Source organism: Mus caroli, unplaced genomic scaffold (assembly GCF_978045245.1).
Source record: "Mus caroli unplaced genomic scaffold, Mus_caroli_1 scaffold_9, whole genome shotgun sequence".
NCBI classification, from domain to species: Eukaryota; Metazoa; Chordata; class Mammalia; order Rodentia; family Muridae; genus Mus; species Mus caroli.
In genome coordinates this window covers 122632688-122656755 of record NW_028227264.1, presented here as the reverse complement: position 1 = coordinate 122656755, position 24068 = coordinate 122632688, and the positions used below count along the sequence as shown (strand labels likewise).

The 24068-nt window shown below is 44.3% G+C and overlaps 1 protein-coding gene across 5 annotated transcripts in view; it reads left to right on the top strand.

Moving 5' to 3' along the window:
- Mon2 (MON2 regulator of endosome-to-Golgi trafficking) overlaps nt 1-24068 on the top strand; it is an 84821-nt gene that overhangs the window by 23027 nt on the left and 37726 nt on the right. For 3 of the 5 annotated variants that reach the window (XM_021173735.2, XM_029482363.2, XM_085843217.1), the window contains exons 6-14: nt 2950-3044; nt 3654-3779; nt 13279-13473; nt 16013-16137; nt 16535-16671; nt 17635-17788; nt 21156-21382; nt 22723-22807; nt 23578-23762. In XM_021173735.2, the coding sequence (XP_021029394.1) occupies nt 2950-3044; nt 3654-3779; nt 13279-13473; nt 16013-16137; nt 16535-16671; nt 17635-17788; nt 21156-21382; nt 22723-22807; nt 23578-23762 (1329 nt within the window). The remainder of the gene's footprint in view (nt 1-2949; nt 3045-3653; nt 3780-13278; nt 13474-16012; nt 16138-16534; nt 16672-17634; nt 17789-21155; nt 21383-22722; nt 22808-23577; nt 23763-24068) is intronic. The other 2 variants (XM_021173736.2, XM_029482364.2) reach the window with 1 other exon arrangement.

The following is a 24068-nucleotide window of genomic DNA, read 5'->3' as shown; positions in this document are numbered from 1 at the left end:
GAAGCAGCCCGAGGAGGGACCGTTTATCCTTTGAGGGGATCCAATGGTGAAGGTGTATGGCAGGGATGGAAAGTGGCAGCAAACCATACCGTGGTCAGGAAGGAGAGGGGAGGGGGGAGGAAGGGAGGGAAGGAGGGAAGGAGGGAGGGAGGGAGGGGCTGTGTTCAGGATCCTTGCTTACAGAACAGGTGCATTATGGCAGCTTTCCCAGGTCACTTTAATCTAGCAGCTCCCTCACAGGCATGGCCAGGAGCTCCTGTCCTTGAAGGTGATTCCAAAACTTGTCAAGTTAACAATCAGGAACCATGACAGTTATAGTGTGTGTGAGTGTGTGTATGTGTGTGAGTGTGTATGTGAGTGTGTGTGTCTGTGTGTGTGTGTCTGTGTGTGTGTGTGTGTGTATGTGTGTGTCTGTATGTGTGTGTGTGTGTGTGTATTTGTGAGTGTGTGTGTGAGTGTGAGTGTGTGTGCACGTATGTAACACATACATACACATATACATGTTACTTAATTCTTAGTTTCAGTTTTATTGCTCAAACACCTTAGCCACAGCAACTCCTATAAAGGACAACATTGAACTGGGCTGGCTTATAGTTCAGGTTTAGTCCATTATCTTATGGCAGTAAGCATGGCAGCGTGTAAACAGACATGGTCCTGGAGGAACCAAGAGGATATGCAGGCAGCAGGAGACTGACACACTGGCGTAGGTTAAGCATGGAGGCCTCAGAGTCTGCCCCCAGAGTGACACACTTCCTCCAAAAGGGCCACACCTCCTAATACTGCCACATGCTATGGCCAAGTATTCAAGCACATTAGTGGATAGGGGCCATTCTTATTCAAACCACCACACTTGAGGAGAACTTAAAATAAATTATTCAGCTGGCCATGGTGGCACCTGCCTTTAGTCCCAGCCCTGGGAGGTGGAGGCCGGTGGGCCTTACAGGTCCCAGGAAAGTCAGAGCGACATACAGAGACACCCTGTTTCAGACACCCAAGCAAACAGACAAACAAATGGTTCACGATCTTATCACTCTGGGTAGACGTCTCATTTTCCATCGTAAGTTTTAACGTGTGTGTAGCCCACCCCCACTGAGGATGATGATTTCACAATTTAATGAAATATTATATTGCATATATTTTATGCAAACATATCCTATGAGTATTTGTGGGGTTCTTTTATCTGTTAGTTTACATTTTAATAGTTGGCCTATACTGTGAGGCTGTGCTCTAATGCAGTGAGCAGCTCCTGCTAGGTCCTGTGGAGGGCTGGGTTGTAGAGCTGCCTTGAGTATCTCCACCTGTGCTTTCAGTGGTCGCCACAGAGAGTTCAGTTCCCACGCATAGCTCCTCGAGTGAATCTTTGCCTACATACACCCTACACCTATCCGAAGTTACTGGTGTATGTTAATGTTTCACATCTTATTAAATACTCTGATTATAGTGAGGTATTTCTTTGAGATTTAAAATTATTCTTAAGTCAGAAACATTCTTTTAGAGAATTCACAGGAGTGACCTTTTTTGGATTACAAATGATTTTTCCACCTGCTGTGGCAAAGATCTTAACGTGCTGCAGTCATGAACAACCTGGCTTTTTTTGTCAAGCAAGAAAAATTGTGTGTGTGTGTGTAATTTTATTATTTATTGTGTGTTCAGGTGTGTGCAGGCAGGCATAGCACAGCACAAACGTGGAGGTCCACGTGCGTGCCCCCCCTGAGTTCTATCCCAGGGATGGAGTGCAGGTCAGCTTGCTTGGCCACAGGCACCTTCACCTGTGGAGCATCTGTAGCCCTGGGCCTGCTTAGCTGCTTTTCCCTTTACACAGTGGGTCTTTGAAGCTGGTGTGTGTATGGGATATTGGGAAATATGGCCGTTGTGCATCCTCCAAGAATGACCTTGTCTTTCCTGAGCTGACGGATGATTAAAGTTTTTGTGTTTAGATTGGCTGGTCTTCACTGTTGGTTTTCTAGAATGTTCCCACTGGTGTTGGAACATGGTTTCTCTGCAGTTCCCTTTGAGGACAAGCACAAAGACAGTCTCAGTAGCTGTAAGTGTCAGGGAGATACTCAGAGTCGCATTAAGAACAGGACAGTTTCCTAGTGCAAATGTCTTATATTCATAACCTTGATGTAATTCCTGGAGTAGTATTTTTATCCAAATTTCTCTAAAGGCTAGTATACCATTTGCTGTTTCCTAGTTTAATAATACAGAAAAAATTATCAAGAACAGTTTTCAATTATTTATTAAATCAACACTGATTTTAAAACAAGCTGCTATAATTTATAAAGACTGTGTCCTTTAAAAAATTATTACACTCGTATGTATGTGTGTATGAGCATGTACACGTGTGCACACATTCACATGCAGGCACACAGGCACACAGGTGGAGGTCAGAGGATAAATGGTGAGAATTAGTCCTTATCGTCTACCATGTCCATCCTGGGCATCGAACTCAGACCCTCAGGCTTGGTATCAGGCACCTTTGCTCACCAACCATGTCACCGGCCCAGAGAATGGGATCTTCCCTACTAATGTTAAAAAGACAGGTGCTGAGCAGGGAAAAACCGCTCTAGCTGATTCTTAGCTGATGCTCCCATGACTGACAGCAACCATGGCAGACCAAACAGTTAATCTTTTTGAACGTGATAAAAGGCAGAAGAAATGACTATGTGTAAACTTTATGCTTGATATTTAATACAGATTCAGAGATCATGTGATAAAAGCTGAAAAATAAGAAACTGGGAAAATCAAGTGTGTAATAAAAATAATAAGCTTGTTAAAGTATATGTAAGAAAATGAGCAATTGTTACTGTAATTTTTATAAAAATATCTTGTTTGAAGACATGGTTCTTCAAACAGGAACCAAGGTTATGTAAAATATTATGATGATTTAAACATAGTATGTGGTTTGTAGAAGGGCATTTGAACTTGAGTTTCTGGCCTGTTTTGCAGATATAGAACCTCCAGTGCCGATCCAAGGAAACAGTAACAGAAGGTCTGTCAGCTCGCTGAGACCCTGTGCTAAGGACGCATACATGCTCTTCCAGGTACTTCAGCTGACAGAGGAATCCTCACTGTAACATACAGCCTGTGCAAGTGTTTTATTGTAGAATTTATGTCTAATGTGATTTTAATCCAAAAAATTGCATAAAATTAAAAGTAGTCTTTTATATTAAAGTAATTCTAAAAGGCTGAAAAAAGATTACTGTATACCTAACTAGCATGATAAAATGTTGGGCCACACCTTAAGGAAGCGAAACTCAACTCAGAACTAGAGAAATGGGTATATTAGTGATGACGAGCGTTCCTTCAATGGGAAAAGGTTAAGGGATAGATTGGCTGTTTACTTAATGTAATCTGATACACAAATGCCTGCTTCTCACATCAGTTGGCAGACTAAATCCTTTGAGGTATAGTAAGATTAAGTGTTTATTCCTTATTAAAATAACATAAATACTTGTCTATAGCTGTTTGTTGTCTGTAGTTACGTACTTCTATAGGGGTTTACTAATCTACTGCATGTACAATTTGTCAAAATTAGAATCGCTAATGCTTAATTTTTAAGAAAAAGAGGTTTGTTTCGTTTGTTTTATAAACTGAGTCGTGGAAAGCGTACGTTATCATATTACATGACACTTTTTTGTTTAATTTCGCAGGACCTCTGTCAGTTGGTTAACGCTGACGCCCCTTACTGGCTAGTGGGTATGACGGAAATGACTCGGACATTTGGCCTTGAGTTGCTAGAGTCTGTCCTCAATGATTTTCCACAAGTGTTTTTACAGGTAAGCCAATCGATATTAGTTTGTCACAAAATAGTTTTTCATAGCTATCTGTCAAGGGATGAGCATGTGTTTCCTCTATATTAGAAGATACAGGTGTGCTTTAGGCTTTAGACCGGAGCTGCCTTGTCTGAGCTGCTCGTTTGCAGTGTGCGGTTTGCCTTTCTCGGTGGTTTTCTGTTCTTCTATGATAAGGCTCTACACGTGCAGCTGCCTCACGCTCCTGAGGATGGGCTATAGGAATAAAGACAGCCATCGGTCTAATTTTGATTTAGTGTTGTTTTTTGTAATTACCCCCCAACATTTTAAAACTTTATTATTAGAATAAATCTTAGAAACTTATTTAGGCAAATTTCCCCAAGCTACAGAGTTAAGAAAGACATGTGAAAACACGCTGTTTCTTTTTCTTTTCTTTTTTCAGCATCTGTGGTTGTTTTGTCTGCATGTGTGTCTATGGACCACATGCATTCAGTGTCCATGGATGCCAGACGAGGATGTCTGATTCTGGAGCTGAAGTTACACATGATTTTTAGCCATCATGTGGGGGCTAGGACCCAAACCTGGGTCCTGTGGAGGAGCAGCTAATGCTCCTAACCACGAGCCCTCTCGCCAGCACCAATATAAGTCATTTCTGAGCCGAATCCATGCAAGCCAGTATTACTGCATAATTATGTCCTCAAGTTCTGAAAGTAATCTGCTAGCACACACTGCTCCTATCCCAGCAATACTGTCTGTAATCTGCTAGCACACACTGCTCCTATCCCAGCAACACTGTCTGTAATCTGCTAGTACACACTGCTCCTATCCCAGCAACACTGTCGGTAATCTGCTAGCAAACACTGCTCCTATCCCAGCAACACTGTCTGTAATCTGCTAGTACACACTGCTCCTATCCCAGCAACACTGTCTGTAATCTGCTAGTACACACTGCTCCTATCCCAGCAACACTGTCTGTAATCTGCTAGTACACACTGCTCCTATCCCAGCAAAACTGTCTGTAATCTGCTAGCACACACTGCTCCTATCCCAGCAACACTGTCTGTAATCTGCTAGTACACACTGCTCCTATCCCAGCAACACTGTCTGTAATCTGCTAGCACACACTGCTCCTATCCCAGCAACACTGTCTGTAATCTGCTAGTACACACTGCTCCTATCCCAGCAACACTGTCTGTAATCTGCTAGCACACACTGCTCCTATCCCAGCAACTCCGTCTGTAATCTGCTAGTACAAACTGCTCCTATCCCAGCAAAACTGTCTATAATCTGCTAGCACACACTGCTCCTATCCCAGCAACACTGTCTGTAATCTGCTAGTACACACTGCTCCTATCCCAGCTACACTGTCTGTAATCTGCTAGCACACACTGCTCCTATCCCAGCAACACCGTCTGTAATCTGCTAGTACAAACTGCTCCTATCCCAGCAACACTGTCTGTAATCTGCTATCACACACTGCTCCTATCCCAGCAACACTGTCTGTAATCTGCTAGTACACACTGCTCCTATCCCAGCAACACCATCTGTAATATACTAGTACACACTGCTCCTATCCCAGCAACACTGTCTGTAATCTGCTAGCACACACTGCTCCTATCCCAGCAACACTGTCTGTAATCTGCTAGCACACACTGCTCCTATCCCAGCAACACTGTCTGTAATCTGCTAGTACACACTGCTCCTATCCCAGCTACACTGTCTGTAATCTGCTAGCACACACTGCTCCTATCCCAGCAACACTGTCTGTAATCTACTAGCACACACTGCTCCTATCCCAGCAACACCGTCTGTAATCTGCTAGTACACACTGCTCCTATCCCAGCTACACTGTCTGTAATCTGCTAGCACACACTGCTCCTATCCCAGCAACACCGTCTGTAATCTGCTAGCACACACTGCTCCTATCCCAGCAACACAGTCTGTAATCTGCTAGTACACACTGCTCCTATCCCAGCAACACTGTCTGTAATCGGCTAGCACACACTGCTCCTATCCCAGCTACACTGTCTGTAATCTGCTAGCACACACTGCTCCTATCCCAGCAACACTGTCTGTAATCTGCTAGCACACACTGCTCCTATCCCAGCAACACTGTCTGTAATCTGCTAGTACACACTGCTCCTATCCCAGCTACACTGTCTGTAATCTGCTAGCACACACTGCTCCTATCCCAGCAACACTGTCTGTAATCTACTAGCACACACTGCTCCTATCCCAGCAACACCGTCTGTAATCTGCTAGTACACACTGCTCCTATCCCAGCTACACTGTCTGTAATCTGCTAGCACACACTGCTCCTATCCCAGCAACACCGTCTGTAATCTGCTAGCACACACTGCTCCTATCCCAGCAACACAGTCTGTAATCTGCTAGTACACACTGCTCCTATCCCAGCAACACTGTCTGTAATCGGCTAGCACACACTGCTCCTATCCCAGCTACACTGTCTGTAATCTGCTAGCACACACTGTTCCTATCCCAGCAACACTGTCTGTAATCTGCTAGTACACACTGCTCCTATCCCAGCAACACTGTCTGTAATCTGCTAGTACACACTGCTCCTATCCCAGCAACACTGTCTGTAATCTGCTAGTACACACTGCTCCTATCCCAGCTACACTGTCTGTAATCTGCTAGCACACACTGCTCCTATCCCAGCAACACTGTCTGTAATCTGCTAGCACACACTGCTCCTATCCCAGCAACACTGTCTGTAATCTGCTAGTACACAGTGCTCCTATCCCAGCTACACTGTCTGTAATCTGCTAGCACACACTGCTCCTATCCCAGCAACACTGTGTAATCTGCTAGCACACACTGCTCCTATCCCAGCAACACCGTCTGTAATCTGCTAGTACAAACTGCTCCTATCCCAGCAACACTGTCTGTAATCTGCTAGTACACACTGCTCCTATCCCAGCAACACCGTCTGTAATATACTAGTACACACTGCTCCTATCCCAGCAACACCGTCTGTAATATACTAGTACACACTGCTCCTATCTCAGCAACACTGTCTGTAATCTGCTAGCACACACTGCTCCTATCCCAGCAACACCGTCTGTAATCTGCTAGTACACACTGCTCCTAACCCAGCAACACCGTCTGTAATCTGCTAGCACACACTGCTCCTATCCCAGCAACACAGTCTGTAATCTGCTAGTACACACTGCTCCTATCCCAGCAACACTGTCTGTAATCTGCTAGCACACACTGCTCCTATCCCAGCTACACTGTCTGTAATCTGCTAGCACACACTGTTCCTATCCCAGCAACACTGTCTGTAATCTGCTAGTACTCACTGCTCCTATCCCAGCAACACTGTTTGTAATCTGCTAGTACACACTGCTCCTATCCCAGCAACACTGTCTGTAATCTGCTAGTACACACTGCTCCTATCCCAGCAACACTGTCTGTAATCTGCTAGCACACACTGCTCCTATCCCAGCAACACTGTCTGTAATCTGCTAGCACACACTGCTCCTATCCCAGCTACACTGTCTGTAATCTGCTAGCACACACTGCTCCTATCCCAGCAACACCGTCTGTAATCTGCTAGCACACACTGCTCCTATCCCAGCAACACTGTCTGTAATCTGCTAGCACACACTGCTCCTATCCCAGCAACACTGTCTGTAATCTGCTAGCACACACTGCTCCTATCCCAGCAACACTGTCTGTAATCTGCTAGTACACACTGCTCCTATCCCAGCAACACTGTCTGTAATCTGCTAGCACACACTGCTCCTATCCCAGCATCACTGTCTGTAATCTGCTAGTACACACTGCTCCTATCCCAGAAACACTGTCTGTAATCTGCTAGCACACACTGCTCCTACCCAGAAACACTGTCTGTAATCTGCTAGCACACACTGCTCCTATCCCAGCAACACTGTCTGTAATCTGCTAGCACACACTGCTCCTATCCCAGCAACACAGTCTGTAATCTGCTAGTACACACTGCTCCTATCCCAGCAACACTGTCTGTAATCTGCTAGCACACACTGCTCCTATCCCAGCAACACTGTCTGTAATCTGCTAGCACACACTGCTCCTATCCCAGCAACACCGTCTGTAATCTGCTAGCACACACTGCTCCTATCCCAGCAACACCGTCTGTAATCTGCTAGTACACACTGCTCCTATCCCAGCAACACTGTCTGTAATCTGCTAGCACACACTGCTCCTATCCCAGCAACACTGTCTGTAATTTGCTAGCACACACTGCTCCTATCCCAGCAACACTGTCTGTAATCTGATAGTACACACTGCTCCTATCCCAGCTACACTGTCTGTAATCTGCTAGCACACACTGCTCCTATCCCAGCAACACTGTCTGTAATCTACTAGCACACACTGCTCCTATCCCAGCAACACCGTCTGTAATCTGCTAGTACACACTGCTCCTATCCCAGCTACACTGTCTGTAATCTGCTAGCACACACTGCTCCTATCCCAGCAACACTGTGTAATCTGCTAGCACACACTGCTCCTATCCCAGCAACACAGTCTGTAATCTGCTAGTACACACTGCTCCTATCCCAGCAACACTGTCTGTAATCTGCTAGTACACACTGCTCCTATCCCAGCAACACAGTCTGTAATCTGCTAGTACACACTGCTCCTATCCCAGCTACACTGTCTGTAATCTGCTAGCACACACTGCTCCTATCCCAGCAACACTGTGTAATCTGCTAGCACACACTGCTCCTATCCCAGCAACACAGTCTGTAATCTGCTAGCACACACTGCTCCTATCCCAGCAACACTGTCTGTAATCTGCTAGCACACACTGCTCCTATCCCAGCAACACCGTCTGTAATCTGCTAGCACACACTGCTCCTATCCCAGCAACACTGTCTGTAATCTGCTAGTACTCACTGCTCCTATCCCAGCAACACTGTCTGTAATCTGCTAGTACACACTGCTCCTATCCCAGCAACACTGTCTGTAATCTGCTAGTACACACTGCTCCTATCCCAGCAACACTGTCTGTAATCTGCTAGCACACACTGCTCCTATCCCAGCAACACTGTCTGTAATCTGCTAGCACACACTGCTCCTATCCCAGCAACACCATTTGTAATCTGCTAGTACACACTGCTCCTATCTCAGCAACACTGTCTGTAATCTGCTAGCACACACTGCTCCTATCCCAGCAACACTGTTTGTAATCTGCTAGCACACACTGCTCCTATCCCAGCAACACTGTCTGTTATACTTAAGGGTAAGGAAAAACCTCCTGTGGTTAAAAACTAAAGAAACTCATGACCACTAAGCCACCATAAGGAAGATACTTGAAGAAATTCTTCAAGAAGAGTAATCATGCTGGAGTATGGAATAAGGAATAGGAAAATCTAAATCCTTCAAAATCAATAGGAATTAATGTTCAATTTTCATTTATAACTGTATAGTAATGGTCTCAATTCTCTAATCAAAAATAGCACAAGTCATGAGACTGAGTTTATGGCAAATTTTGGAAAACAGACACCGTGTCTCCCTCATTTTTTTGTCCATAGGATTTCATAGTCAGGTAAAATCAGGTGTGAATACTGAATGAAAGTGGTAGCTGTGCAGGGAGAAATAGGAGGGTGGGAGAGTGTGGGTGCCCAGTGGACTTTAGTGTGCTCTGCACACTTAGGAAGGTGCTTTTCTCACACAGACAGTGAGAGTGACAGGTTTCACAAATGTTCTCAAGCATAGTTTTTATTTGGCAATAAGAGAAACTGACACAAATATTAGAATCAAATTTTCAATCACTCTCACTATCCCTTTTTACACGGAAAGAATTAACACATACATTAAAATATATGTGAAAAAACCATAAGAGCATAACTGATTATTAGCTCACATCCAGGAAATGAGATTAGTGAAGGCAGTTTTCTGGTTTTGTTTGTTTGGTTGTTTTTAATATTTACTGAGCAAACTAATTACCGATAACTTGCTTATTTTTCTGTAACATTAAATTATTAAGTTGGGTGATTTTTTTTTTAATGATTCTTTCATGGTCTTAATGAAATCCGAATGGTTAAAATAATAAAATATATTTGAAGTTAATTATTAAATGCAGACTTAAGCCATATACTGTCACTAAAGTGAGACTGCTCTTTTGTTTGTTTGTCTTTTGTTTTCCCTTTACATCCCAGTTGATGTCCCCCTTCCTGGTCACCCCCTCACAGTCCCTCCCCCATCTCCCTTCCTCTTTTCATTTAAGAGAGTGGAGGCCCCCCTCCAGGTATTCCCCCACGTTGGCACATCAGGTTGATGCAAGGCTAGGTGTATCCTCTCCCACTGAGGTCAGACAAGGCAGCCCAGCTAGAAGAACACATTCCACACTGGCAACAGCTGTTGGGACAGCCCCCACTGCAGTTGTTCGGGACCCACATGAAGACCAAGCTGCACATCTGGTACATATGTGTGGGGGCCTAGGTCCAGTCCATGTATGTTCTTTGGTTGGTGGTTCACACTCTGAGAGCCCCCAAGGGTCCAGGTTAGTTGACTCTGTCAGTCTTTCTGAGGAATTCTTATCTTCTTCCCCCTACTCTTCTCTAAGAGTCCCAGGCTCCATCTCATGTTTGCTGTGGGATTCTGCATCTGTTTCAGTCAGCTGCTGGGTAGAGCCATGCTAAACTCCTGTCTGTAAGCATAACAGAGGATTAATAGTGCCAGGGATTGGGGCTTGCCATGGGATGGGTCTTTAGTTATGGCTTGGCTATCCCCTCAGTCTCTGCTCCGTCTCCATTTCCCAGCTGTACATCTCTTGTAGACAGGACAGATTTTGGTTCAAAAGTTTTATGAGTGGGTTGGTGTCCCCATCGCTCCACTGTGGTTCCTTCCTGCCTGGCTCCAGGAGGTGACCTTTTCAGGTTCATACCCCACTGCTGTGAGTCTCAGCTAAGGTCATCCCATTGATTCTTGGAGCCTCCCCTTCCATAGGTCTCTGTATCCTGACCTCTCCCTCCCCCAGCTATTGATTTCCATTCATTCTCATTAGGATCAGGTATGAGGAGAGACAGGGGAGATGGCCAGATGGCCAGCAGAGTGAGTGAGACTGCTCTTAACTGACATTAGTGGAAAACTAGCAAGTTAAGGAAGCCTTTCACCTGACTTATAGTCACTTTAAATAAAACTGTACTATTATTTATGGAATTCTCAACATGTAAAATAGTTATGCTTGCTTCTTATGGATGTTATGTGGTCTGTTGGAGCAATCAAATAGATATTTTTCAAGTTAGTCTTTAAATCATCTTTACATGAGTAAAATTATTTTTGTAAAATAACTTCAGAGAAATATATACTTTATGATAAATAATAATACTTTATTAACTAAATGTTTACTCCTCTTATTTTAAATGCTTTATAATCTTGTGTTAACTTAAATGCTTTATAATCTTATTAATAAACACTAAAAATTATAAAATCATGTATGCTCTCTTTTTAAAATATACATTGATTTTTTAAAAACTTCTTGAAATATTTTTAGTTTGTGTTTAGTCCATGTAAGAACAGCACATATTTCAAACCTCTTTGTAAAATATACAAAGGGCCTCATGAGACAATACTACTTTTCAGATTCTGGGAGAGGGGCAAGCATCTTACCCAACAGTGAAATATCTTACCCAATGTTACCTGGTTTGAAAATATTAATTAGATATGATTGATAGTGACGAGTAGTCTTCACTTGAGTGAAAATAGAGGCTTAATCTGTATTTAATGGTGAATTTCAAATACATTTATTTATTTATTTATTAGGTATTTTCCTCATTTACATTTCCAATGCTATCCCAAAAGTCCCCCATACCCTACCCCCCACTCCCCTACCCATCCACTCCCACTTTTTGGCCCTGGCGTTCCCCTGTACTGGGGCATATAAAGTTTGCAAGTCCAATGGGCCTCTCTTTCCAGTGATGGCCGACTAGGCCATCTTTTGATACATACGCAGCTAGAGTCAAGAGCTCCGGGGTCCTGGTTAATTCATAATGTTGTTTCTCCTATAGGGTTGCAGACCCCTTTAGCTCCTTGGGTACTTTCTCTAGCTCCTCCATTGGGGGCCCTGTGATCCATCCAATAGCTGACTGTGAGCATCCACTTCTGTGTTTGCTAGGCCCCGGCATAGTCTCACAAGAGACAGCTATATCAGGGTCCTTTCAGCAAAATCTTGCTAGTGTATGCAATGGTGTCAGCGTTTGGAGGCTGATTATGGGATGGATCCCTGGATATGGCAGTCTCTAGATGGTCTATCCTTTTGTCTCAGCTCCAAACTTTGTCTCTGTAACTCCTTCCATGGGTGTTTTATTCCCAATTCTAAGAAGGGGCAAAGTGTCCACACTTTGGTCTTCATTCTTCTTGAGTTTCATGTGTTTTGCAAATTGTAACTTATATCTTGGGTATTCTAAGTTTCTGGGCTAATATCCACTTATCAGTGAGTATATCTTTTGAGTTCTTTTGTGATTGGGTTACCTCACTCAGGATGATCCCTCCAGATCCATCCATTTGCCTAGGAATTTCATAAATTCATTTTTTTAATAGCTGAGTAAATGTAAATTGTGTAAATGTACCACAATTTTTGTATTCATTACTCTGTTGAGGGGCATCTGGGTTCTTTCCAGCTTCTGGCTATTATAAATAAGGCTGCTATGAACATAGTGGAGCATGTGTCCTTCTTACCGGTTGGGACATCTTCTGGATATATGCCCAGGAGAGTTATTGCGGGATCCTCCGGTAGTACCATGTCCAATTTTCTGAGGAACCGCCAGACTGATTTCCAGAGTGGTTGTACAAGCTTGCAATCCCACCAACAATGGAGGAGCGTTCCTCTTTCTCCACATCCTCGCCAGCATCTGCTGTCACCTGAATTTTTGATCTTAGCCATTCTGATTGGTGTGAGGTGGAATCTGAGGGTTGTTTTGATTTGCATTTCCCTGATGATTAAGGATTCTGAACATTTTTTCAGGTGTTTCTCAGCCATTCGGTATTCCTCAGGTGAGAATTCTTTGTTTAGCTCTGAGCCCCATTTTTTAATGGGGTTATTTGATTTTCTGGAGTCCACCTTCTTGAGTTCTTTATATATATTGGATATTAGTCCCCTATCTGATTTAGGACAGGTAAAGATCCTTTCCCAATCTGTTGGTGGCCTTTTTGTCTTATTGAAGGTGTCTTTTTATTTTAATCATTCAGATTTCAGGTGATCAGCTAGATCAATTAAATAGAACCAGATCACACAAACAATGCTAGTTAAAATCTTTGGAAGACAAACAAGAGACAGTGAATGTGGGAAAGAAATGTGTGAATGGGGTGTGAGATGGATTGGGGAGGGGCATAGTAGGCATAGGAGAGAAGTAAGAAAAAGTAGAGAGAAACCAGAATGTATTTACATTACAAAGCTGTCAAAAAGCAAACCTTACTAAGAAAAAGGTAAACTCATTAATTTAGATCCTTTACGATAATCTCATTTTTTAGAAGTATCACTACAAACGCAGTGTTTTTTTTCCTTTGCAAACAGCATCAAGAATTCAGTTTTCTCCTCAAAGAACGGGTGTGTCCGCTTGTGATCAAGCTCTTTTCTCCAAATATCAAGTTCAGACAAGGTTCCAGTACGTCATCTTCTCCAGCACCCGTTGAAAAACCCTATTTTCCTATTTGCATGCGTTTACTGAGAGTGGTGTCTGTTCTGATCAAGCAGTTTTACAGCCTCTTGGTAAGTGTTCATTTCTGGGCATGTTTTATATGTATTGCATGTATTCTTGTTTCTCTGACAGAATACCCGAGCTGCAGACTTAAAGGAGAGAAGGCTTACTCCTTGGCTCATGGTTTCAAAGGCTTTGGTCCTTAGAAAGCTCATTGTATTACTTGGGGCCTGAGTTAGGTTTGGGGGACGTCACCAAAGCCACTTATCTCATGGTAGCCGGAAGCAGCAGACTGATGGTGCCTGTGGTAGCAGGCCTCCTCCCTTGCCCCTTTTATTCCACCTGAGTTCCCAGCTTTTGGTGGAGGGCTCACCCGCATGCAAGGTGAACTGCCCTTCCATTCATCGATCCTCTTTGAGAATACCCTCACACGTGTACCCAAACACAGACCTCAGGAGCGAACGCCCTAGGTGTTTTCTTAATTCAATCAAGTTAACAGTGGAAATCCAACATCAGTTGTTTTTAAATAAATTAGATAGATGTATATATGTTATAATATTATATGTGTGTGTGTGTGTGTGTATAATATACATCTTTTATTTATGTATGACAGTGAAGATGTATTGATACTAGTACAGTTTGCTTTTGTTTCCATGATTCCTGCCAAGACATTTACTGTTGTAATACTATTGCTTTTATACTATCAGATCAAGTTTCACTACACTGAAAATAACAATCGTAATAGTATTATTATGAAAATTCATTTGACCTCATACATTCCCATAAACTATCTTGAGCTTATATGAGACCTTGAGCCTGTCTCCATAGTGACACACTTCCCCCAACAAGGCCATACCTCCTAATAGTGCCACTCCCTGTGGGCCTAGCATTCAAACACATGAGTCTGTGGGGTACAAACCTATTTAAACCACCACATTCCACTCCTTGGCCTCCATAGGCTTGTAGCCATAACATAATGCAAAAATACATTCAGCTCAACTTCAAAACTCCCCACAGCCCTTAACAGTCTCAAACTTGTTTAAAAATCCAAAGTGCAAAGTCTCTTCTGAGACTCATGCAGTCTCTTAACTGTAATCCTCTATGAAATAAAAAAAAAGATACATATTTTCTACCATCGTGGCACAAGATATACATTACTGTTCCAAACCATCATAGTGAGGAAATACTGGACAAAGGCAAGACCAGAAACCAGCTAGCAAGCTATAAACTCTCAATCTCCATGTCTGATGTCAATGCTCTTCAGATCTCCAAGTCCTCTCAGCGTTGTTGACTGTAACACACTTCTTTTTTTTTCCCTAAAGATTTATTTATTTTATTTGTATGAATTCATTGTAGCTGTCTTCAGACACACCAGAAGAGGGCATCAGACCTCATTACCAAAGGTTGTGGGCCACCATGTGGTTGCTGGGAATTGAACTCGGGACCTGTGGAAGAGCAGTCGGTGCTCTTACCCGCTGAGCCGTCTTACCCGCTGAGCCTCTGCAGCCCTGCAGCACTCTTCTTTCTCTTGGGCTGCTTCCACTTCCTGTTAGCAGCTTTCCTTGGTAGATACCCCACGACTCTGGCTTCTCCAGCATCACGGGGTCTCCAAGGCAATTAGGCTTTACCTCCCCAGCTTCCCAACCGCCCTGTGGGCCTCTGTGCTGTGGTACCCCCCCCGCCCCCCCGCCCCCCCCCCCCCCACACACACTCATTGTGCCTGGTCTCTGTGGCTTTCCTGAGTCCCAGAGGGAGATTTTTTTTTTTTTTTTGTTTTTTTGTTTTTTTGTTTTTTTGTTTTTTGAAACAGGGTTTCTCTGTATAGCCCTGGCTGTCCTGGAACTCACTCTACTGTAGACCAGGCTGGCCTCGAACTCAGAAATTCACCTTCCTCTGCCTCCCAAGTGCTGGGATTAAAGGCGTGCACCACCACGCCCTGCCCGAAGGAGATTTTATAATCCCTTTCTAATGTCCTTGACTCAATTCCCAGGCAGCAGAAGGAGACTGAGTCACTGGGCATAGCTTGAGCTTATATGAGATCTCAAAGCCTGCCTCCATAGTGACACACTTCTCCAACAAGGCCATACTGCCTAATAATGCCACTCGCTATGGGCCAGACATTGAAACATATGTGTCTAGTTAAGCCACCACAACACCAAACTGCCTCTTTGCTTTCTAGCATATGTGTGGAGTATCACTGAAGGTTAGACCATACATCTGTTAGCAGTTTGTAGGGCTAGAGAGGGCAAGATGGTGTGTGGAGTATCACTGAAGGTTAGACCATACATCTGTTAGCAGTTTGTAGGGCTAGAGGGGGCAAGATGGTGTGTGGAGTATCACTGAAGGTTAGACCATACATCTGTTAGCAGTTTGTAGGGCTAGAGAGGGCAAGATGGTGTGTGGAGTATCACTGAAGGTTAGACCACACATCTGTTAGCAGTTTGTAGGGCTAGAGAGGGCAAGATGGTGTACCATGGTTTCTAAAGATAAGGGCCAGGAATGAACTGTTTTAGCAGACCATTAGTATTTTAGGCTTATAGTTAGAGAGAAGCCATGGTTGTTGTTATCATTTCTTTTTGGCTTGAATGTTTAAAAATCTGTTCTTTTTAGGTGACTGAGTGTGAAATATTTCTGTCACTTCTGGTGAAGTTCCTGGATGCAGATAAGCCACAGTGGCTTCGAGCTGTTGCAGTGGAATCGATACACAGGCTCTGTGTGCAGCCTCAGTTACTAAGGTAAGTCGCAGCAGGATTCTGTTAAACAGATAGCCCGATAACCTTGGACTGAGTTCAGAAGAGCTCAGTGCCTGTGTGTAAGAGTGCTGCTTCCCAAATAAATTGTGTTTATGTGCACGAGGTCACTGCAGGGTGAGCTCAGGAGGACCTGCGAGAGCTCAGACACGTGGGTAGTGAGCCGCCATTGACTAAGCAAATGAAGCCAACATGTCCTTTTCTCTTTTGTTTTGTTCCGACCTTTGTCAGATAAACCTTTGCTTCTAACCCAAATTAGAGAAACCACTCAGGCATAAAGAATGACACCAAATATGGAATTGTAAATACTAGGCAATATCACTGGCTAATATTAAAATACATTAAAATGCTTTTCTCAGAAATGTTTAAAATTATTTTGCAGGTCATTTTGTCAGTCGTATGACATGAAGCAACATTCCACCAAGGTTTTCCGAGACATTGTGAATGCGCTGGGGTCTTTTATCCAGTCTCTGTTTCTTGTCCCTCCTACTGGAAATCCTGCCACAGCCAACCAAGCTGGTAACGTTGTCGTTGTCTTCACTTTCTCCCATGGTTTACAGGAGTCAGTGTTATGAGAGAAGTTTGTGCTATACAAATTTAAACCACCTATTGAGAGTAAAAATTTATATTTTTTTATAAAATATAAATTTTGTAAAATATATACAAACGATTTGTATTTTTGTTTATTCCTATACCTGTATGTGTTTATATATGTGCAGGTACAGGTTGTATGTGTGTGTGACTGGGACCTGGGGCTCATTTGTTAGGTGAGCTGGATGGCTAGCAGGGTGCTGGCTCTGCCTCCCCAGTGCTGAGATTGCATATGTGTATCACCAAGCCAGGGTTTTGTGGGTCCTGAGGAGTGAAATAAGCACTCCTTCATATGTCCATCAGTTTGTTCATGTTGCGATTTCTCTGTCCAGTTGCATGGTTTCTTCATTTACTGTGAGGCTGAGGTAAAAGTAACTTCCACCATTTTCTTTTTTTTTTTTTTTTTAAAGATTTATTTATTTATTATATGTAAGTACACTGTAGCTGTCTTCAGACACTCCAGAAGAGGGCGCCAGATCTCGTTACGGATGGTTGTGAGCCACCATGTGGTTGCTGGGATTTGAACTCTGGACCTTTGGAAGAGCAGTCGGGTGCTCTTACCCACTGAGCCATCTCACCAGCCCCACCATTTTCTTTAAGACACACACACATCTTAGTGTACTGGAGAGCAAACTCGAGTCCTCATGCCTGAGTGACAAAGGCTTTACCAACAGAGCTACCTATTCAGGCTTTTTAGTCATTCTTATATTAAGAATTAAGTGGTTATTTAAAGAAAATAGACTCTCTGGGTAAAACAGAGTCAACAGATGTCATTTGTAGGTATCACACTTGAGAGCGCAGAATCCTTCTCTAGTCTGAGTGGCATTGGGATGTATTGACTTGTAATCAGGGAGTAAGTTGTTCTGCTTGCTTCTCCTCCTTTCCTTACAGGAAACAATAATGCTGGCGGCCCAGCCTCAGCACCAGCTAACTCGGGGGTGGTGGGCGTCGGTGGGGGCGTTACTCTGCTGCCAGCCTTTGAGTACCGAGGAGCCTGGATACCCATCCTGACCGTTACCGTTCAAGGCAGTGCTAAAGCCACCTAGTAAGTAGCAGCAGCATGGTTTTATAACAAACAATACCATGAAGATGATACTTAATTCTGAAGTACTTCTGTCTGCATTATATCTAATATTGCTAATATATTTTGGAGCTTACTTTGTTATATTCTGAGAATTTTAAACAGCACTAAATTTTCTACTTGTAGGGTTCTAAATAGCACTATAAGCAAAATGCCATTTATTTACCGGAGTTGTAATTCAGTGTGTGGCTTGACCCTTAGACCTCGTGGACCTAGCTCATCTAGAACAGAGTTCCCTTTGGCAAATTCAACTTTATTTGACCTAATTAATCAATGAGATGGAAGTGGTCACAGAGCTAAATTCTAGGACTTTCTTGTGTACAAATGTGTAATTCTTGTGTCCACATGAGTAATTCTGTGTCCACATGTGTAATTCTTGTGTCCACATGAGTTACAGAAGCATTCTGCTGTTCAGTAAGTTGTCTTTTTCTTGCTACTGCCCATGTAACAGTGTTTTTCAATTTTGGTGGAGTCAGTTTACCTATTTTTTTAATTGTGTTTTGGTGTTATATCTAACAAGTTGTTGGGAGAAGAGACAGAGGCATAAATCATGGGAAGAAACATAAGCATACATGTTAAGAGTTTTGTAATTCCTTTTATATGTAGGTCACTGATGCATTTCAAGTTAGTTTTGTGTACAAGGATCGGGCTCTGACATCTCCTTTTCTTTGTATGTGAATACAACTTATAACTATTACCTTTCATTCTTTGCTGGTGAATTCGTCTGTCTATGTTCTTAGCTTGAGTAATGGCCATTTTGAGGGCTCTAGGACCTTAGTTCCTCATTTTTCCTAACTCAGCTCGTGAGCGTGTTTGTCTGCTCTCTGAACACTTGCTCCTGTGCAGTGGATGTGAACTGGGCACACACATGCCCCTCAGTGCTCTCTGAACACTTGCTCCTGTGCAGTGGATGTGAACTGGACACACACATGCCCCTCAGTGCTCTCTGAACACTTGCTCCTGTGCAGTGGATGTGAACTGGGCACACACATGCCCCCCCCTCAGTGCTCTCTGAACACTTGCTCCTGTGCAGTGGATGTGAACTGGACACACACATGCCCCCCCTCAGTGCTCTCTGAACACTTGCTCCTGTGCAGTGGATGTGAACTGGACACACACATGCCCCCCTCAGTGCTCTCTGAACACTTGCTCCTGTGCAGTGGATGTGAACTGGGCACACACATGCCCCTCAGTGCTCTCTGAACACTTGCTCCTGTGCAGTGGATGTGAACTGGACACACACATGCCCCCCTCAGTGCTCTCTGAACACTTGCTCCTGTGCAGTGGATGTGAACTGGGCACACACATGCCCCCCCTCAGTGCTCTCTGAACACTTGCTCCTGTGCAGTGGATGTGAACTGGACACACACATGCCCCCCCCTCAGTGCTCTCTGAACACTTGCTCCTGTGCAGTGGATGTGAACTGGACACACACATGCCCCTCAGTGCTCTCTGAACACTTGCTCCTGTGCAGTGGATGTGAACTGGACACACACATGCCCCCCTCAGTGCTCTCTGAACACTTGCTCCTGTGCAGTGGATGTGAACTGGACACACACATGCCCCCCCTCAGTGCTCTCTGAACACTTGCTCCTGTGCAGTGGATGTGAACTGGACACACACATGCCCCTCAGTGCTCTCTGAACACTTGCTCCTGTGCAGTGGATGTGAACTGGACACACACATGCCCCCCCTCAGTGCTCTCTGAACACTTGCTCCTGTGCAGTGGATGTGAACTGGACACACACATGCCCCTCAGTGCTCTCTGAACACTTGCTCCTGTGCAGTGGATGTGAACTGGACACACACATGCCCCCCTCAGTGCTCTCTGAACACTTGCTCCTGTGCAGTGGATGTGAACTGGGCACACACATGCCCCCCCTCAGTGCTCTCTGAACACTTGCTCCTGTGCAGTGGATGTGAACTGGGCACACACATGCCCCCCTCAGTGCTCTCTGAACACTTGCTCCTGTGCAGTGGATGTGAACTGGACACACACATGCCCCCCTCAGTGCTCTCTGAACACTTGCTCCTGTGCAGTGGATGTGAACTGGACACACACATGCCCCTCAGTGCTCTCTGAACACTTGCTCCTGTGCAGTGGATGTGAACTGGACACACACATGCCCCTCAGTGCTCTCTGAACACTTGCTCCTGTGCAGTGGATGTGAACTGGACACACACATGCCCCCCTCAGTGCTCTCTGAACACTTGCTCCTGTGCAGTGGATGTGAACTGGACACACACATGCCCCTCAGTGCTCTCTGAACACTTGCTCCTGTGCAGTGGATGTGAACTGGGCACACACATGCCCCTCAGTGCTCTCTGAACACTTGCTCCTGTGCAGTGGATGTGAACTGGACACACACATGCCCCCCTCAGTGCTCTCTGAACACTTGCTCCTGTGCAGTGGATGTGAACTTGGCACACACATGCCCCCCCTCAGTGCTCTCTGAACACTTGCTCCTGTGCAGTGGATGTGAACTGGGCACACACATGCCCCTCAGTGCTCTCTGAACACTTGCTCCTGTGCAGTGGATGTGAACTGGACACACACATGCCCCCCCTCAGTGCTCTCTGAACACTTGCTCCTGTGCAGTGGATGTGAACTGGACACACACATGCCCCCCCTCAGTGCTCTCTGAACACTTGCTCCTGTGCAGTGGATGTGAACTGGGCACACACATGCCCCCCCTCAGTGCTCTCTGAACACTTGCTCCTGTGCAGTGGATGTGAACTGGACACACACATGCCCCCCCTCAGTGCTCTCTGAACATCTCGGGGTTGTGCTTTCTCTGAGGGAAAGCATCTTCCTCTTTGTGGGTTTATTTTATCTTCTATGTCACTCTAAAGGTAAGAGGCTGAGAAGTGCCATAATCTATGTTAGTGCATTTTCTGTTGGTTTTTATATTCCTCGCACCAAAGAATAGTGAAGATGTCACGGAGGCCATAATTTTTCTGATCTTTTTTTTACATTAAAAAAAATACATTGTGTGTGTGTACACATGTATGTGTGCTGTAGCACATGTGTGAAGGTTAGGGTACTGCTTGCAGGAGTCAGTTCCCTCCTCCATCATGTGGGTCTGGGGATCAAACTCAGATCTCAAGGCTTTGCAACAATCACCTTTTATCCACAGAGCCATCTCTCTAGCCCCTCAGATCATTTTAAAGTTCTGGAGATCCTTCTCCAAATGAAACAGCTCAGTAAAGCCCCTCCCTTTTTTCTTTTCCTTCCTATTAGTAATTTTTAGAGTCTACAAATTATGGAAATGGTTTTCTGTGGTTCTTTCCTGTGGCTTCTCATTAGTGCTTGTATTTCTGGTGATTTCAGCCTAGAGATGCTGGACAAAGTTGAACCCCCAACTATCCCAGAAGGCTATGCCATGTCCGTGGCCTTCCACTGCCTGTTGGATCTCGTCCGCGGAATCACCACCATGATAGAAGGAGAGTTGGGAGAGGTGGAAGCAGAGGGTCCCAGTGTCACAGAGGGAGCCTCTTCACAGTCCTCAGAACGGCGAGACGAGCAGGCGGCATCAGACCCGATGGACCAGGAAACAGGTGTGCTGTGGCTCCCTGCTTGTCACTGCTGCTACTCTTCAGTCCTTTGAACTTTGGGGAGAATTGAGGGAGTGTCCCTGTGCTATCATTTCCCCGATACTGACACGTCACCATGCTGCTCTTTCTTCCTCTTGCTTTTGTACACATGTCACTGTATTTTTTTCTGAGCTACTTAAGATGAAGTCTAGACGTGCTGTCTCACTGCCGCTCAATACTTGGACGTGGTTTTCTAAAACCAATCATAGTCTCCCCGATTCTGATGCAGTCATATCAGAAATTAGGATCAATCTAGTATTTAATATTAACCTAGGTCTTATTCGTATTTACCAGTTGTCCCAGTGTTTCTCCTTGTGGTCCCTTGTTTTTTAATATATTGCTGTGTGAGGATATTTTCCTACAATGTGGAGCACAGTTCTTCAGCTCTTGTTCTATATGACCTTGTTAGAAGGATGTATCCCAAGTTGGTTTATTCACTCTAAGATTAACACAGGGTTATTCCTATGTTTAATTGGCTACTAGTTTGATATATCAGTATGTGAGGAAGCAAAAATACCAGGTTTTGGAGATGTTCACTTTTGAATATACCTGGATTTTTATTGAATTATACTCACTGGCTGTCCTTTTTTTTTAGTGTGCTGCTCTTGTAGGCTGGATAGTGTTCTTTTGACGTGTCTCATGTTCCTCCGTCCCCTTACAACTCAACACAAGATGCTCTCAAGTGAGCTCATGTTTCCAGTCCAGTCCAGGTGTTGATCAGTTTTCCAGGGAGCCCAGGTAGACAGAACTGAGACTGACCTGTGGGCACGACACCTATCAAGTGTCTGGATTTGAAATGTCTGCTTCCTTGTACTAAAGACCATGAAGTCACCCCAGGTTCTGTTTCTAGGTCATTTCTACAAGGTCAGTTCTAGCTTTACATATTTGTAAATCTCATCTCCAACTGTGAGGTGCCGAGTGCCATTCGATTCAGTGTATTTACTTATGCTTCGTTTTCAACATATATAATGGTGTTCTAGCTGAGCAAACCTTTAGACGCTAGTCCACACTAATTTCCAGTTGATCACACAGATAGACAGCTTGGCTACTGAAGGAAATGGAACTGGCATTATGTACCTTTAAAAAGATATTTCTTAACTGCATAGTGGACTATCATGTTTTAACTCTCATGTTTTAAAACAACTTCAAGACTTTTTTTTTTATAATGGAACTATCACAGCTTCTGCATTTTCATTATCTGGGTATTGCACATATTAGTGTGTGATACCTAATAACTGAGTTATTGACTCACAGACTGCCAGCTCGCTGTAATGGTGTCACCTGATTAACTGTTATTTCCTTAGCAGTGAGCAGAGCTGTTTGGGAAGAGATGGTGAGCGCTTGCTGGTGTGGCCTTCTCGCTGCGCTCTCACTCCTCCTCGACGCCAGGTACTACGTCTACGTCTGTAAGCTTTACATTGTGTCATTGCAGTTAAAGCCAACGCTACAGTAACTTCCCTGTGTCCCAGGCATTTATTTCCTATGCCTAGTTTTCCGTGTGAGTAGAATTAAATTCCATGTACAGTATGATAACTTGTGTGCACACTGTCGTGATGAAGCTGGGGTGATTAGCATTGCTGTCTCCTTCTTTCTGTAAGAACATCACACACACACACACACACACACACACACACACACACACACACACACACACACCAAGCCTGAGTTTGCTCCGCACTCCCACCAGAATAGTCCTGATGCTTTCATCAGAGATACAGTTTTCAAACTATGGAGCTCTGGGTCATGTCAAGGCTTGCCACTGCCTAGCAGTGATGATCATTTGCTTGCTATTTCTCCCCAGAATTAGCTGACGTTAAGATGTTTGATGCCAGGTGTGGTTCCTGCCTGTAACCCAGCACTTGGGAGGTTGGTGAAGCTGGATTGGAATGAGTTTGAGGCCAGCCTGAATAAATACCCTGTCTCAGTAAACACAGAGAATGCTTGATATTTTTAGTTTAATCTTTAAGTTCTTTATTCCACCTATGAATTATCACATAGTATAGGTCAGGCTTTAGATATTTGATTACTTGATTAAAATTCCATCCTAAGTACATTGGTTTTAGCTTTTCTTGAAACCTCCCTGAGTACATACGCCCGAATCTTGTTCTAAAGCGTAACTGAGATAAGCTGGTAAGATAAACCGAGCGCTTGTCTTCCAGCACAGATGAGGCTGCCACCGAGAACATTTTGAAGGCTGAACTGACCATGGCTGCTCTCTGTGGAAGACTGGGCCTTGTGACCTCGAGAGACGCCTTTATAACTGCAATATGCAAAGGCTCCTTGCCGCCACACTATGCTCTGACTGTGCTGAACGCCACCACTGCAGCGACACTCTCCAATAAATGTAAGCACTAAGCTGCACAGCTTCCTCCATCTGCTGGGGTGCCAACAGAGAAGGGGGATAGGAACTCCACGTTCAGGCTCCTTCCATCCTGTGCATGGACGGTGCTCCCTCCGGGCAGGTGTGCTCCTGCCTTTCCATTTTGTCCTTTTCAAAACAGTTCTTTTATCTCCTGAAAGGGAAGAGAGAAAATGAGACTTAGGGTCATTGGACTCTTTGTTTCTCTTTCCCATGTGGCTACATAGAATATATCTCTTTTCTTCTGCTCATCCTTAAAAAAAAAAAAGGTGGAGAGATTAAATTGTAATT